At 32.1% G+C, this 16,788-nt stretch overlaps 1 protein-coding gene across 1 annotated transcript; it reads left to right on the top strand.

The window, feature by feature from the left end:
- Positions 1–2,495: 2,495 nt before the first annotated feature.
- LOC115981774 (F-box protein CPR1-like) lies at positions 2,496–4,568 on the top strand. Its single transcript, XM_031104124.1, has 2 exons — positions 2,496–2,822; positions 3,272–4,568. The coding sequence occupies exon 2, from the start codon at positions 3,293–3,295 to the stop codon at positions 4,463–4,465; it is 1,173 nt and encodes a 390-aa protein (XP_030959984.1). The 5' UTR covers positions 2,496–2,822; positions 3,272–3,292; the 3' UTR covers positions 4,466–4,568.
- The last annotated feature ends 12,220 nt before the right edge of the window (positions 4,569–16,788 follow it).

Below are 16,788 nucleotides of genomic sequence, written 5' to 3'. Positions count from 1 at the left end.
CTAGTTCTCATCTAAGTATACCACTAACACTACTCTTTTACTTACCATTATCAATCCACCATATCAAGTATGAAAAATTTTGTCAAATTTTTTCTATCTATAAAATTTCTAAAAAAAGAAAAAATTCTATGTAATTCTTGTTAATTAGTAATAATTTTGTATCTAAAACAAGATAATCAATTTTCGCCGTAGGCCTCTAAATACATCAAGCCACCCCTGGCTAGGAGTTTGGTTATATTCTCCTCATTAATACTGAATCGCACCCACCCAAGGTCGATCTGGCCAAACACCAATCCAAAAAACCATCAAACAGCCACCGACCCAGTCTTCAAGCCGCCGTCGCCATCCCCTACTTCTGCCATCGCCGTCTCTATTCATCCCAAACCCATTTGTTCTCACCAACTCTTCCTCCTCCTCATCATCATCCTCACTGAAACCCACTACCAAACAAACCCAGCAAACACCGAAACCCACCATCAAACCCATAGGAACAAATCCCCTAACCCATCGGAAAAAATCACAAACACTAGCCCTAAATCCAACCACCCAAATGCCGACACAAACACCACCCAAATGCCACCGTAATCAGACCCAAACGTCGACCAAATTCGACCCAAACGCCAACCCAAACCCACCAAACAACAACCACAACGATCTATTTCTATTACAGTGAGCAATCTATGATTTACAAATGAGCTGAGAGAGGAGATAGATTTAGAGACTGAAAGGGGCCGAAGGAGGAGAGAAGAGAGAAGAGAGAGAGAGAGAGAGAGAGAGAGAGAGAGAGAAAGAGGAATAAAACATATATTATTATTGGTTTTCAATTTGATGAATAGCAGGTTGTAAATATAGACACCTACTGTTCACAGATGCTTAAGAATTTGGAATTCCCATACCTGAATGTAACTGTGTTTTTGAGTCTTAGTTGCTAAAATAGCAACTGGGGGGGTTTTTACACACCCCATTGCTAGTGCTCTAAGAAGGCTTTAGGTTAGCTACATGTGATGAATTACAGATAAGCAAATCAAAGCAACGGTAAGTAGGCTTATTCGATTTGTATTAGGAGTGGCCTCTAATATATAAACCTTTGGTTAGTTTGTAAAATTGTGGAGAGAAAATAGGGGCTAGGGATGAAGGTGTAGCATGTAGAGGCGGCCGCTTGTGGCTTCTCTGTAACTTTTCTCCATGATAGAATTATGATTATTTTTTTCTCTATTTTATTTGTAGTTTAATGCTTAGTATTTTATTTTTGTGTTTTATTTCAGTTACTATGAGTTGCTAAATTTTCAATTAAGTTACGAAAGTACTCTTTTTTTTTTTTCCAAAAAAAAAAAAATTATCAAGCTAAAACATTCATTTTCAAAAGCAATTATCAAAATCAAGTCAAATTCCACTTTCAAAGGCAATAAAGGTCCAAAAAAACTCAATGAATCCATCAAAAAACTCCAAATTCAGATGCCATGCAAGTGTTTAAAAAATAAAAAATTGAACACAAACTCAAAATCTTCAAACCTAGAACAAAACAAAATTGCAAAGCTTAATAGAATAAGAAAATTCAACTTCGCTAGATCTCATATATCCAATCATGACAACCATTTTAATTGCATGCATGAAATAGCAATCAAAACTCAAAAAACCCTAACTGATCAGTTCTCATCACATAAAAAAAGATCCAAAATTTAGGAAAAAACCGGATGAAATTGAATCAAAACGAGAAACGAGAGTGGATTTAGATCTAGATATTGATCCTGGAGAACCTAATGAATGCATTCTCAACTTAAGATTTTAGTTTAAAAAAAAAAAAAAATGTGTGTAACAAACACTACAAAAAAAAAGGGTAAAATACTATTTTGGTCATTAAACTTTGATAAATTATTTTTTTCTTCCCCAAATTTTAAGAAATTCATTTTTTGTTCCTAAAATATTAAAATGTTCATTATTAATCTCTAAATTATTGAAAATACTTTATTTATGTTCATAAACTTTATTAAAAGTTTGTTTATCATTCCTAAATTATTGAAAAAAATTCTTTTTTCATTCCAATTTTTTTCTGTTAACTATTGAAAAAATCCTTTATAAAGTTTAGGGATGAGAAAAGACCTTTTTAAAGTTTAAGTACCCAAAAAAAAAAAAAAAGTGGGCAAAGCTTAGAACTAAAATAATATTTCACCAAAAAAGAAAGACCCATTGATTATTTTAAACTTTAAAGTAAGGGTGTAAAAATAACCAACCAATTGATTGTACCGAACGGAATTTTAGAGTTTCGGTTGGTTTTCTATTACTCCGGTTCGGTTTTGGTTTGAGATATATAATTTTTTCGGCTTTTAGTTTGGTGGTGGTGCTGGATTTTTGAAGGAAAAAAAAAAAAAAAAAAAAAATGGGGGGCTGTAGCTTGGTTGTATTACATGGTTGGGCGGGCCAGGAGTTCTCTTGTTCTAGCCATTGCTTTTAAGGTTTTTATAGCCCTAGTTATATTCCAGCCGCATCTTATTCTTCTCTTCAGCCGTCGTTCCCTTTTTTTTTTTTTTTTTTTCTCACCATTTATTCTCTCTCACATTCTTAAAACTTTCGTCTCCCATCGTATTCCTTCCCCACACTCCTTAAAAAAGAAAAAGAAAAAGAAATATCTCACTGCAAAACTCCTTAAAAAAAAAAAACTGATTTTTCTCCATCACCCCCAAAAATCTCACCGCAAATTCCCCATGTTAACACTCAAATAAAACCCCAGAAAAACTTTCCCAGCAAAAATCAAGAGCAGAGGAGCAAAAACCAGAAAATCAAGAGCAGAGGAACAAAAACCAGAAAATCCAGCCAACTCAAGGGTAAATCCAAAATTCCTCTACATTTCTCTTTTCTTTTTTGGTTCCTGTTTCTTAAATTACATCACAAATCACACGCTTTGGTTAAAGAATTTCGATAGGCATGAGGCTGCTGTTTGGCACTTTGGCTAAGTGGGTCGGATCAGTCCGACCCGTAAAAAATTTGAGCCATTACCCAATCGGCCCCCATAGTTCTTAGATCCAACCCAATAAGGTCTTATCTTAATTCGAAATGTTCCTTTTGATTTTTGGGCGAGTTGTGTACAACGAATAGATCATACTTTCAACTTTGTTACGTAGGCGTGTGAGTTGCGTACTTTCTAGTTACCAGAAAATAATTTCTTCCTAAAATATTATATATATTTAATTTTCTTCCTCTATTCGTCTAAAATCCTTCCATCCAAGACCAAAAGTGTTTGTTGATCATTCATTTTCCTCTCTGTGTAACCCAGGAAATTAAAGGAAGAAAAGCAATGTTTACAACTAACGAAGTACTGCCTGAAGACTTAATTATACAAATTTTGCTATGGTTGCCGGTGGTGTCTTTATTGCGATTCAAGTATGTCTGTAAATCATGGTGTGCTCTCATTAATGGCCAAAACTTCATCAATAAGCACCTTCTCCACAACCAGACCACCTCTAACAAGAACAGGAACGCCGGTTTCCTCCTTATCCAACGCCAAAAATCTTCCAATGATCGTGTTTTCTCCAAGCTTCAATATGAATCTCTTGAAATATTGTCAACACAAGCTGTTCCTTCACCGTATTTTGGTATTCCTAAGCATATACAAATTAACATAGTGAGCTCAATTAATGGTCTCGTTTGTCTGAATCTTAACACTGCAAACCCAGATATTGTTCTATGGAATCCAGCAACAAATGAAACAAAAGTTCTTCCCAAGTCCGGTATATCCTACCCCCAGGGTAGAACCTTAACTAGAGATGTTGGGTTTGGTTTCGACTTCAAAACTAATGACTACAAGGTGGTCAAACTGTTAGAAATCTTTGACCCAGATTCTGAATATCGTATCGATGATATAAATTATTTTTATGCAGCTGAGGTATATTGCTTAAGTACTGGTTCATGGAGAAAAGTTAGTACTTCTGCGCCCGGTTATTTTATGGACTCTGGTTGTTATAAGACATACACGAAAGGGATGTTTTCTTGGAGTGCAAGTATTCGTGATGATCTTGATTTCTTTCCTGGCATTTTATCATTTGATATGAGCAATGAGGTATTCCTAACAACAACATTACCAGATGGCGATTTGGAGGATCCCAATGGTACTTGGAGAATTTTTTTTGTGCTTAATGAATTGGTTTCTCTAGTTACTTTTGGTAAAGATAGAGAACGATTGGAGAATTGTTTTTATATTTGGTCACTGCTTGAATATGGTGTTAAGGAGTCTTGGATTAAGCTATTCACTATTGGACCTCTTATGGGAATTGAAAAGCCACTAGGATTTTGGAAGAATGAAAGCTTGTTTTTGAGAAATAATGAGGGGCAATTGCTCTTGTATGATCCTTCGGCCCAAAAAATTACTAATCTTCAAGTTGATGGACGACCGATGCAGATGATTACTTATGTTGAGAGCCTAATTTCTCTTAAAGGAGGAAATGATCTTGAGGAACAAGGCAATTCATAAAAATGATTCAATACTCATCTATATCTCAGCAATAAGTGTTTGCAAGCAACATGCATGATTGTTTACCATATTTTTCTAATAAAGTGTTAATGTTTCCAAGTGATGTCTTTTTTTTGGGTAAGTGATGTGTTTTTCGACTGGTATTTTATATCCTTATTTTTATTGAAATAACCAACAGACATAAGCAAAGGGAAAATAATTTTATGATTAAGATAGCATACATGAAAAAAGAGAGTTCTTGACAGAATTTTTTCTAACACAGTACTTTTCCAATTTATACTACCTCATCTCTCCCAAAAAACAATGTAATTATTCTACCTCATTACACAAATCATGTTCTAGCAACCAAATCAAGGTATTTCTTTTTAACCTCCTATCCTTGTATGTCTCTAGTATTTTATATTCTATCAAAAATCAAGAAATATTTAGCATCAAAATCATTTTTAAAAGAAGGAAAAAGGAAAGAAAAGAAAAGGAATTTGCACTTGAATCATTAATTAGTCTATAAAAAAAAAAATCAAATAGGCGGCAGGCAAAACCACCAAAATGCACATGTTCAAAACACCTAAACACGCCATTCAAAAGCACAACCAAGAACGAAGGGGAAAAAAAGTGATAAAAGAGGAAAATGTTAATGGTTTTGAGGAAGATGTTTGTATCAAATTATAAAATAAAATAAAAATTAGAAAGCTACACCATCTGCCAAGAGTTGAATATATATGAAGAATATGTGTGCTTAATTTAAGCTACATTCTTCTCATATGCTTGTTCTTTTAGTAAGATATCATATTATTATTTGGAATTTATTCAGAATATAAATAGTTCCTTTTGTAAAAATGTTATATGTGAATTTCAACAATAAAAGATTAGGCTAATTCAATTTTTATTAGGAGTGGCTTCTCATGTACAAACCTTTTGTCAATTTGTAAAACTGTGGAGAGAAAATAGAGGCTAGGGATGAAGGTGTAGCATGTAGAGGCGGCCGCATGTGGATTTTCAGTAACTTTTCTCCATGGTAGCATTATGATTATTCCTTTCCCTATTCTATTTACAGTTTAATGCTTAATTTTTTTTTTTTTTTCAATTACTATGAGTAACTAAATTTTCAATCAAGTTATTAAAGTGTTCTTTTTTTTTTTTTTCTAAAAGAAAGAAAATTATCAAGCTAAAACATTCATTTTCAAAAGCAATTATCAAAACCAAGTCAAATTCCACTTTCAAAAGCAATAAAGGTCCAAAAAAACTCAATGAATCCATCAAAAAGCTCAAAATTCAAATGCCATGCAAGTGTTTTGAACACAAACTCAAAATCTACAAATCTAGAACAAAATGAAACAACAAAATTCAACAAAATGAGAAAATTCAACCTAAACAGATCTGATATATCAATCAATCATGGCAACCATTGTAATCATATGCATTAAAAAGCAATCAAAACTTAAAAAACCCTAACTGATCGATTCTCATCGTTTAAAAAATCCAAAATTTAAGAAAAAATGGATGAAATTGAATCAAAACAAGAAATGAGAATGGATCTAGATCTAGAAATTGAACTCGAAGAACCTAATGAATGCATTTTTAACTTAAGATTTCAGTTAAAAAATGTGTGTAACAAACACTACAAAAAAAAAAGGGTAAAATACTATTTTTGGTCCCTAAACTTTGCCAAAAGTTTCTTTTTCATCCCTAAACTTTAAGAAGTTCAGTTTTTGTTCCTAAATTATTGTAAATGTTTTATTTATGTTCTTGAACTTTACTAAATGTTTGTTTTCATCTCTAAACTATTGAAAGAAGGAAGTTCTTTTTTCATCCCTATTTTTGTCTCTTAACTATTAAAAAAATTATTTACTAAGATTAGGAATGAGAAAAGAACTTTTTAAAATTTAGGGATGAAAAAAAAAATTTTGGTGAAACTTAAGGACTAAAATAATATTTTACCAAAAAAAAAAAAAAAACTATAACTTACCACCGCGCACCCTTGACACGATAGTCACTAATATTTGTGGGGTGTGGGGGGCAAAGGCCAGGGTTCAAGTCCCCCGGAGAGAGTTTCACACACATATACACCTAGATTAGGCTAGAGTAGAATTTATAACTTGTATAAAAATTAAAAAAAAAAAAAAATCATGACTTAAAGTTACATTTTAATCTTGAGAATTATTTGCTTTTTCATGGAAAATGTGTTATTATTTTTATCAAGTCCATTTGCACTTAAGATTTCAGTTAAAAAATGTGTGTAACAAACACTACAAAAAAAAAGGGTAAAATACTATTTTTGGTCCCTAAACTTTGCCAAAAGTTTCTTTTTCATCCCTAAACTTTAAGAAGTTCAGTTTTTGTTCCTAAATTATTGTAAATGTTTTATTTATGTTCTTGAACTTTACTAAATGTTTGTTTTCATCTCTAAACTATTGAAAGAAGGAAGTTCTTTTTTCATCCCTATTTTTGTCTCTTAACTATTAAAAAAATTATTTACTAAGATTAGGAATGAGAAAAGAACTTTTTAAAATTTAGGGATGAAAAAATTTTTTTTGGTGAAACTTAAGGACTAAAATAATATTTTACCAAAAAAAAAAACTATAACTTACCACCGCGCACCCTTGACACGATGGTCACTAATATTTGTGGGGTGTGGGGGGCAAAGGCCAGGGTTCAAGTCCCCCGGAGAGAGTTTCACACACATATACACCTAGATTAGGCTAGAGTAGAATTTATAACTTGTATAAAAATTTTAAAAAAAAAAAAATCATGACTTAAAGTTACATTTTAATCTTGAGAATTATTTGCTTTTTCATGGAAAATGTGTTATTATTTTTATCAAGTCCATTTGCACTTAAAAATTATGTTGATATTTATTTGTTTATTTATTTTTGAGAAAAAAACATTTATTTGATTCAGGTACATCTCATTGAACATAGATTGATGGATGTGTATAATTTCTTGAAATCCAAGAAAATTTCCTTTATATGTCATCTTTATCTCATCAGCATTAATTAATTACTATGATAATGCACTTGGCAACCCATGTCACGTGGCAATTCATGATAGATCAAAAGCCTAGCTGGCACATATGGGGTGAGATGAATACTTGTCACCGTCCTTATCAATTTTTTATTTTTTTTAATGTCACCATCTCAAGCACTCCAAAGATTGTAACAAATGAGCATGCCTAGGATTTTACTAATTACTAATAAAGCTTTAGGTCAGCCGCTTGTGATGGATTACAAATGAGCAAATCAAAGCAATGGTAAGTAGGCTCATTCGATTTGTATTGGGAGTGGCTTCTCATATACAAATCTTTTGTCAATTTGTAAAACTGTGGAGAGAAAATAGAGGCTAGGGATGAAGGTGTAGCATGGAGAGGCAGCCGCGTGTGGCTTTTCTATAACTTTTCTCCATGTTTACATTATGATTATTCCTTTCTCTATTTTATTTGCAGTTTAATGCTTAATATTTTATTTTGGTGTTTTATTTCAATTACTATGAGTAACTAAATTTTCAATCAAGTTATGAAAGCACTCTTTTTTTAAAAAAATAATAATAATAATAATAATTAAGCTGAAACATTCATTTTCAAAAGCAATTATCAAAACCAAGTCAAATTCCACTTTCAAAAGCAATAAAGGTCCAAAAAAACTCAATAAATCCATCAAAAAGCTCAAAATTCAAATGCCATGCAAGTGTTTTGAACACAAACTCAAAATCTACAAATCTAAAACAAAACGAAACAGCAAAACTCAACAAAATGAGAAAATTCAACCTGGACAAATCTCATCTATCCATTCAATCAATCATGGCTACCATTTTAATCATATGCATGAAAAAGCAATCAAAACTCAAAAAACACTAACTTATCAATTCTCATCGTAAAAAAATCCAAAATTTAAGAAAAATGGATGAAATTGAATCAAAACGAGAAATGAGAATGGATCTAGATTTAGAAATTGAACCCAAAGAACCTAATGAATGTGTTTTCAACTTAAGATTTCAGTTAAAAAAATTGTGCAACAAACACTACAAAAAAGGGGGTAAAATACTATTTTTGGTCCCTAAACTTTGCCAAAAGTTTCTTTTTCATTCCTAAACTTTAAGAAGTTCATTTTTCGTTTCTAAACTATTAAAAAATTCATTTTTCAACCCTAAACTATTATAATGTTTTATTTATGTTCTTAAACTTTACTAAAAGTTTGTTTTTCATCTCTAAACTATTGAAAGAAGGAAGTTCTTTATTCATCCCTATTTTTGTCTCTTAACTATTAAAAAAATTATTTACAAAGTTTAGGGATGAGAAAAGAACTTTTTAAAATTTAGGGTCGAAAAACAAATTTTTGGCGAAATTTAAGAACCAAAAAAATATTTTACCAAAAAAAAAAAAAAGTATGACTTACCATCGTGCACCCTTAATGCGATAGTCACTAATACTTGTGGGGTGTGGGAGGGCAAAGGCCGCGGTTCAAGTCTCCCGGAGGAAGTTTCACATACATATACACTTAAATTAGGATAGAGTAGAATTTCAATCTTGTAAAAAAAAAAAAAAAGTCATGACTTGAAGTTACATTTTAATCTTGAGAATTATTATTATTTCATGGAAAATGGTTATTATTTTTATCAAGTCCATTTGCACTTAAAATTATGTTGATATTTATTTGTTTATTTATTTTTGAGAAAAAACATTTATTTGATTCAGGTACATCTCATTGAACATAGACTGATGGATGTGTATAATTTCTTGAAATCCAAGAAAATTTCCTCTATATGTCATCTTTATCTCATCAGCATTAATTAATTACTATTATAATGCTCCTGGCAACCCATATGTCACGTGGCAATTCATGATAGATCAAAAGTCCAGTTGGCACATATGGGGTGAGATGAATACTTGTCACTGTCCTTATCAATTTTTTTTTTTTTTTTTTTAAATGTCACCATCTCAAGCACTCCAAAGATTGTAACAAGGTAGGGCAGTGTTCTTATTTACAACTAATTTCATTATACTATTTCTGCACTTGCGAAGAATTTTTTTATTTTTTATTTTTATTTTGAGTTTAATGTAAGTTTTTAATTTGAATTTATCTATTATTAGTGAAGTTATAGAGGAATGAATTTTTAAGAAACTAAAATTTAAGATTTGAAAATAAGTAATCTATTGCGTTTAGTGTGTGTTAGTTTTTAAGAAAAAAATATATCACACGTGTGAGAAATATATTCAAATAGAGAGTGCTAATTTTAAGAGTAATTTTTTTTTTTGAATTTTGTTAAATTACAATTTTAATCTTATTTTTATTTTTTAAAAATTTGATTATCTAATTATGTTAAACCTATTTTTGACATTTTACAAGCCATAACAAGGTTTCACTTCCATACAAACTCATTACCTATGCAATTCTATTCTATGTATAAACAAAGACCAACCCCTTAAAACCTTCCACTCCCACACTCCTAAAAAATAAAAAGGCAGAGAGAGTGACACTATTCTTCATTTTCTCTATCTTCCTTAATATTACCCCCAAAAATCTCACCGCAAATTCCCCCTGTTTAACACTCAAATAAAACCCCAGAAAAACTTTCCCAGCAAAAATCAAGAGCAGAGGAGCAAAAACCAGAAAATCAAGAGCAGAGGAATAAAAACCAGAAAATCCAGCCAACTCAAGGGTAAATCCAAAATTCCTCTACATTTCTCTTTTCTATTTTGGTTCCTGTTTCTTAAATTACATCACAAATCACACGCTTTGGTTAAAGAATTTCGATAGGCATGATGCAGCTGTTTGGCACTTTGGCTAAGTGGGTCGGATCAGTCCGACCCGTAAAAAATTTGAGCCATTGCCCAATCGGCCCCCATAGTTCTTAGATCCAACCCAATAAGGTCTTATCTTAATTCGAAATGTTCCTTTTGATTTTTGGGCGAGTTGTGTACAACGAATAGATCATACTTTCAACTTTGTTACGTAGGCGTGTGAGTTGCGTACTTTCTAGTTACCAGAAAATAATTTCTTCCTAAAATATTATATATATATATATTTAATTTTCTTCCTCTATTCGTCTAAAATCCTTCCATCAAAGACCAAAAGTTTCTCATCTCTGTGTTTGTTGATCATTCATTTTCGGATTCGGGTGCGGGTGCGGGACTCGGCAATTTTTGAAAAAGTAGGGTGCGGGTGCAGCAGGGTGCGATGATTAAAAAATTATTTAAAATATTTTTATTTTTATTTTCTATATATTTCTAAGTATAAATTATAAAATTATGTATTGAAAATACAATTTTATGATTTTACAATTATAATTGAAGTTTTATTTTTAAAATACAACTTCAAAAAATATATGCACGACTGTGTGTAACTAATTATATACAACAATAATTAATCTATATTAAAATCTCAATTGTTTTATAGGGCACAACTTCACACTTGTGTTTCATTGGTACACTAAACTAAATAAAGCCATAGTGCTTCTATAGTTCTCACACACACACACCTCATCAATGAATGCTAAGTAGGACTCACTGTCCTCAAAAAGTCCTTCCCATAACTCATAACAAAACACACACCCACTCCACATCTGACATCACTTTCCTCTCCTCTCCTCTCCTCTTTCCAAAACAGAAAAGAAAAATCTTCCACTCTTTTTTGTTTCTCTCTCTTTACAATCAACCCATGGAAAACTACTCCTTCAGGACCTTCACTTCATACCTTGAATCTGGCGTATCCTCATCGGTATGATTCATGGCCGATTTCGACTTGTTTCGGTTCATTTCAACCGTTTCGGTCTCTTGCCAATACGACTCAATTCGGTCGATACGACTTGATTTTGGTCGAATCAGTGCAAATTGAAGCTGAGTCGACACGAATCCAAGGAAAAAAAAAAAAAAAAAGATCAAACGTGGCACCGACGCGCAAGCAGCCGCGTCGGGCCACGTCGGACTCCGGTGCGGCACCCTCCCAGCCGTGTTCGTGCTTCATAGTGAATCAATGGGTGGTGCTGATGGCGATGGTGATGAGTGGCGCCGATGAGTGGATTGGTGGCCGGTGAATAAATCAGTGGAGGTCTAGTTTGTGGAAGGGGAACTTTGATATTGAGAAAGCACAGTGTCAAGAGAGTAGGGAGAGATGATTGAGTGACTTTTGTAAAATATTTTACACTTGTTTTAAGTGTAAAATATTTTACAGTTGGTTCACCTAATTTTCCACTTTGACTGGAAAATATTTTACAGTATACCATATTTTACATCAAAGCAGACATAGTAAAATGTGTAAAATATTTTCTTGAAAATATTTTACTTTAAAATAAACAGAGCGTAATTGAAAACTATATATTTGATCTCATATTTAGTAAATAAGCTACTAAAAAACTACAAGATTCCAAAAAACATTTAATAATTTAAAAAAATGGGAAAAACATTTTTTCCCTTTATGTTTGGAATAGTTCATAATTTCTCTCATAATCTTTGAAACCAAGCAATGTCCTTTACTGTTTTGGAAATGAGAAAATACCCCACTCTGTTACTCTCTTTTTTAAACTTACCAAATATTTTATTTTCTAGAATATTCCTTCGTGAAATATCTATAATATCCCAACTAATAGCGAAACTCCAAAATACCCTCATAACCAAACGTGAGAAAACACAATCTGCTAACTAAACTTATATACATGATTTTGCAAAAATGATATAAATTAAAAATCAAAAAATCCAATCCTACACGTAATTTTTTTTTTTTAATTTAAAAAAATCATATTAATGTGCTGCTTTAAAAAAATGGCAAGACCCACAACAGCGATACACAACCGCAATTAATTACCAGCCACTCCACTCTCAGGTGCTGCTCCTCTTCTCTCTTCTCTTTTTAGTTTTTATCATTTTACTTGAAAATAAAAAGAACAACATAGTTATTCATCTATCCAAACAACGCAGTTGCATCAGCCGCCAAAAGCAGCTTAAAAACAACACTAGTGTGAGTTGCCTCGTTTAAAAATTAAAATCCCAATCTCTTTGGACAAGTCTAGGATCACAAATTTTTGCCATAACTGTGATATGGCAGAGTGTAATTGGTAAAAAATAATGGTGAGTCTATATGCAAGTGATGATTAACAACTCACAGTTTACCATGTCAATTTTTAATCATATGCGCATTTTATGTTAAGGTAAAATCAATAAGATCCATTTGTTAATAGACTTTGACACTTTGTAATTGGTGATCATGGATGAGTTGCTAGTACTTTTCTTAATTGAATGGTTGTTTTGATGTGCAAGTTACATTAATACTAAAAATAGAAGTTAGAATTTGTTTAAGAAGTAAATAATGTTCTTGCTTGGCATGATGTATATATATTAGTAAATAATGTTCTTGCTTGGCATGATGTATATATATTATATTTTTATATGTCATCGATCATGATGTACTAAACTAGATTTTCAATTGGCTCCCATGCCAATATGCCAGGAAATATTTTTCATTTTATTTAATTAATTAATTTACAATACTTTTGTTACGTAGTACGTACAGCCGCCTAGAAAAGAAAAGAATAAGAAAATTCCAAGTCACGTTCTTTCTAGTCTAAAATTTACAAACAATTAGTTCAAGACAACCAAATTCAACTTAAGACAAGAATTTTTATACATCAACATTTTTTTCCCTGGTTTGTTCCTTTTAATTTCAACAATCTCGCATACCGAATCCTGATCAAGTTCTCAGTAGACTGGAAAATGTTGATATTGTTGAAGTGGGCCATGTATGGCTTGAATTGCCACAAGCCCACGTCCACTTTAAGTCGGTCACTATTGACCGAATGTAACTAGGAATAGCAATTCCTAAACAGCCGGCTTTGACCTTAATATATATATATATATATATATATATATATATATATTATATTTTAAGGGCTGCCGTGAGATTAAAAAAGAAAGAAGAGAATTGATTCAAGAAAAATTCCAATTAACCTAGTGAGCAAGCCGCATGAGAGAAAATAGAGAAAAGAGAGACAGTCAGCTTCTATTCTTATTTTTTCTGTGAGAGAGTGCTAGGGTGTAATTGGGATTTGGGTTTCTTGAGAGTGTTCTTGTGCACTATTGTATTTTTCCCTGATAATAGTGAAATCCCTGCAACTCCGTGGACGTAGGCAAATTGCCGAATCACGTAAATATTGTCTTGTGCGTGTGATTATTTTTCTTTGGCGTGTGTTTTCTCTATTTATTTTGTTCCTCATAGATTGGGAATTTTGGTTAAATTCCCTACAACTGGTATCAGAGCCAGGTTTAGGTTTGAGTAGGAGCAGGGTGTGGTGATTAAAAAATTATTTAAAATATTTTTATTTATATTTTCTATATATTTCTAAGTATAAATTATAAAATTATGTTTTGAAAATACAATTTTATGATTTTACTATTATAATTGAAGTTTTATTTTTAAAATACAACTTCACAAAATATATGCACGACTATGTGTAACTAATTATATACAACAATAATTAATCTATATTAAAATCTCAATTGTTTTATAGGGCACAACCTCACACTTGTGTTTCATTGGTACACTGAACTAAATAAAGCCATAGTGCTTCTATAGTTCTCACACACACACACCTCATCAATGAATGCTGAGTAGGACCCACTGTCCTCAAAAAGTCCTTCCCATAACTCATAACAAAACACACACCCACTCCACATCTGACATCACTTTCCTCTCCTCTCCTCTCCTCCTTCCAAAACAAAAAAGAAAAATCTTCCACTCTTTTTTGTTTCTCTCTCTTTACGATCAACCCATGGAAAACTACTCCTTCAGGACCTTCACTTCATACCTTGAATCTGGTGAATCCTCATCGGTATGATTCATGGCCGATTTCGGCTTGTTTCAGTTCGTTTCAACCGTTTCGGTCTCCGACCAATACGACTCAATTCGGCCAATACGACTTGATTTTGGTTGAATCAGCGCCAATTGAAGCCGAGTCGGCACGAATCCGAGGAAAAAAAAAAAGATCAAACGCGGCACCGACGCGCGAGCAGCCGCGTTGGGCCACGTCGGACTCCGGTGCGGCACCCTCCCAGCCGTGTTCGTGCTTCATAGTGAATCAGTGGGTGGTGCTGATGGCGGTGGTGATGAGTGGCGCCGATGAGTGGATTGGTGGTTGGTGAATAAATCGGTGGAGGTCTAGTTTGTGGAAGGGGAACTTTGATATTGAGAAAGCACAGTGTCGAGAGAGTAGGGAGAGATGATTGAGTGACTTTTGTAAAATATTTTACACTTTTTTTAAGTGTAAAATATTTTACAGTTGGTTCGCCTGATTTTCCACTCTGACTGGAAAATGTTTTACAGTATACCATATTTTACATCAAAGCAGACACAGTAAAATGTGTAAAATATTTTCTTGAAAATATTTTACTTTAAAATAAATAGAGTGTAATTGAAAACTATATATTTGATCTCATATTTAGTAAATAAGCTACTAAAAAACTACAAGATTCCAAAAAACATTTAATAATTTAAAAAAATGGGAAAAACATTTTTTCCCTTTATGTTTGGAATAGTTCATAATTTCTCTCATAATCTTTGAAACCAAGCAATGTCCTTTACTGTTTTGGAAATGAGAAAATACCCCACTCTGTTACTCTCTTTTTTAAACTTACCAAAATATTTTATTTTCTAGAATATTCCTTCGTGAAATTTCTATAATATCCCAACTAATAGCAAAACTCCAAAATACCCTCATAACCAAACGTGAGAAAACACAATCTGCTAACTAAACTTATATACATGATTTGGCAAAAATGATATAAATTAAGAATCAAAAAATCCAATCCTACACGTAATTTTTTTTTAATTTAAAAAAATCATATTAATGAGCTGCTTTAAAAAAATGGCAAGACCCACAACAGCGATACACAACCGCAATTAATTACCAGCTACTCCACTCTCAGGTGCTGCTCCTCTTCTCTCTTCTCTTTTTAGTTTTTATCATTTTACTTGAAAATAAAAAGAACAACACAGTTATTCATCTATACAAACAACACAGTTGCATCAGCCGCGAAAAGCAGCTTAAAAACAACACTAGTGTGAGTTGCCTCGTTTAAAAATTAAAATCCCAATCTCTTTGGACAAGTCTAGGATCACAAATTTTTTTCACAAATTTTTGCCATAACTGTGATATGGCAGAGTGTAATTGGTAAAAAATAATGGTGAGTCTATATGCAAGTGATGATTAACAACTTACAGTTTACCATGTCAATTTTTAATCATATGTGCATTTTACGTTAAGGTAAAATCAATAAGATCCATTTGTTAATGGACTTTGACACTTTGTAATTGGTAATCATGGATGAGTTGCTAGTACTTTTCTTAATTGAATGGTTGTTTCGATGTGCAAGTTACATTAATACTAAAAATAGAAGTTAGAATTTGTTTAAGAAGTAAATAATGTTATTGCTTGGCATGATGTATATATATTAGTAAATAATGTTCTTGCTTGGCATGATGTATATATATTATATTTATATATGTCATCGATCATGATGTACTAAACTAGATTTTCAATTGGCTCCCATGCCAATATGCCATGAAATATTTTTCATTTTATTTAATTAATTAATTTACAATACTTTTGTTACGTATTACGTACAGCCGCCTAGAAAAGAAAAGAATAAGAAAATTCCAAGTCACGTTCTTTCTAGTCTAAAATTTACAAACAATTAGTTCAAGACAACCAAATTCAACTTAAGACAAGAATTTTTATACATCAACATTTTTTTTCCCTGCTTTGTTCCTTTTAATTTCAACAATCTCACATACCGAATCCTGATCAATTTCTCAGTAGACTGGAAAATGTTGATATTGCCAAATTATTGCTAGAGAATCCTTGATTGGGTCAATTTGTTTAATACCAGAGATATTTACGAAAGAGTAAAAATTAGGGCATTTTAGCTCTTTTATTTGGTTGACCATGCATTTCTTCAAAATATTTACATAAAGCTTTTATGGCCACCTTTTAGAGAGGGAGAGAGAGAGATAAAAAACTATGATATAGAATTTTAAATAAGTATTAAACATTAAAAAGTCTCTCTTAAATTAATTAACGCTTAAGTTCTCAAACTATATTGAGTGGGCTCAGCATTATTATTAATCAATAATCAGCCTAGACGTGTCAAATAGTCGATTCGTCATGTGGAATTACACTTTTTACATAAAATTAATAAGGTGACCACCTAGCTATAGTCAAAGGGAAAATTTCTCTGCCAATTGGTAAAAACTTTGAAGTTCTTTTTATTGTCGAGTTTTTCATATAACTTGAGATATATGAATAATGTAAAAATTGAAGCCGACACATGAAAAGACACGAAA

This window comes from Quercus lobata, chromosome 3 (assembly GCF_001633185.2).
Source record: "Quercus lobata isolate SW786 chromosome 3, ValleyOak3.0 Primary Assembly, whole genome shotgun sequence".
Taxonomy (NCBI): domain Eukaryota; kingdom Viridiplantae; phylum Streptophyta; class Magnoliopsida; order Fagales; family Fagaceae; genus Quercus; species Quercus lobata.
This window is presented reverse-complemented; position numbering and strand designations above follow the sequence as displayed.

Excerpts from the sequence above, each read along its gene's own strand:
- LOC115981774 (XM_031104124.1), top strand. The coding sequence starts at position 3,293 with ATGTTTACAACTAACGAAGTACTGCCTGAAGACTTAATTATACAAATT.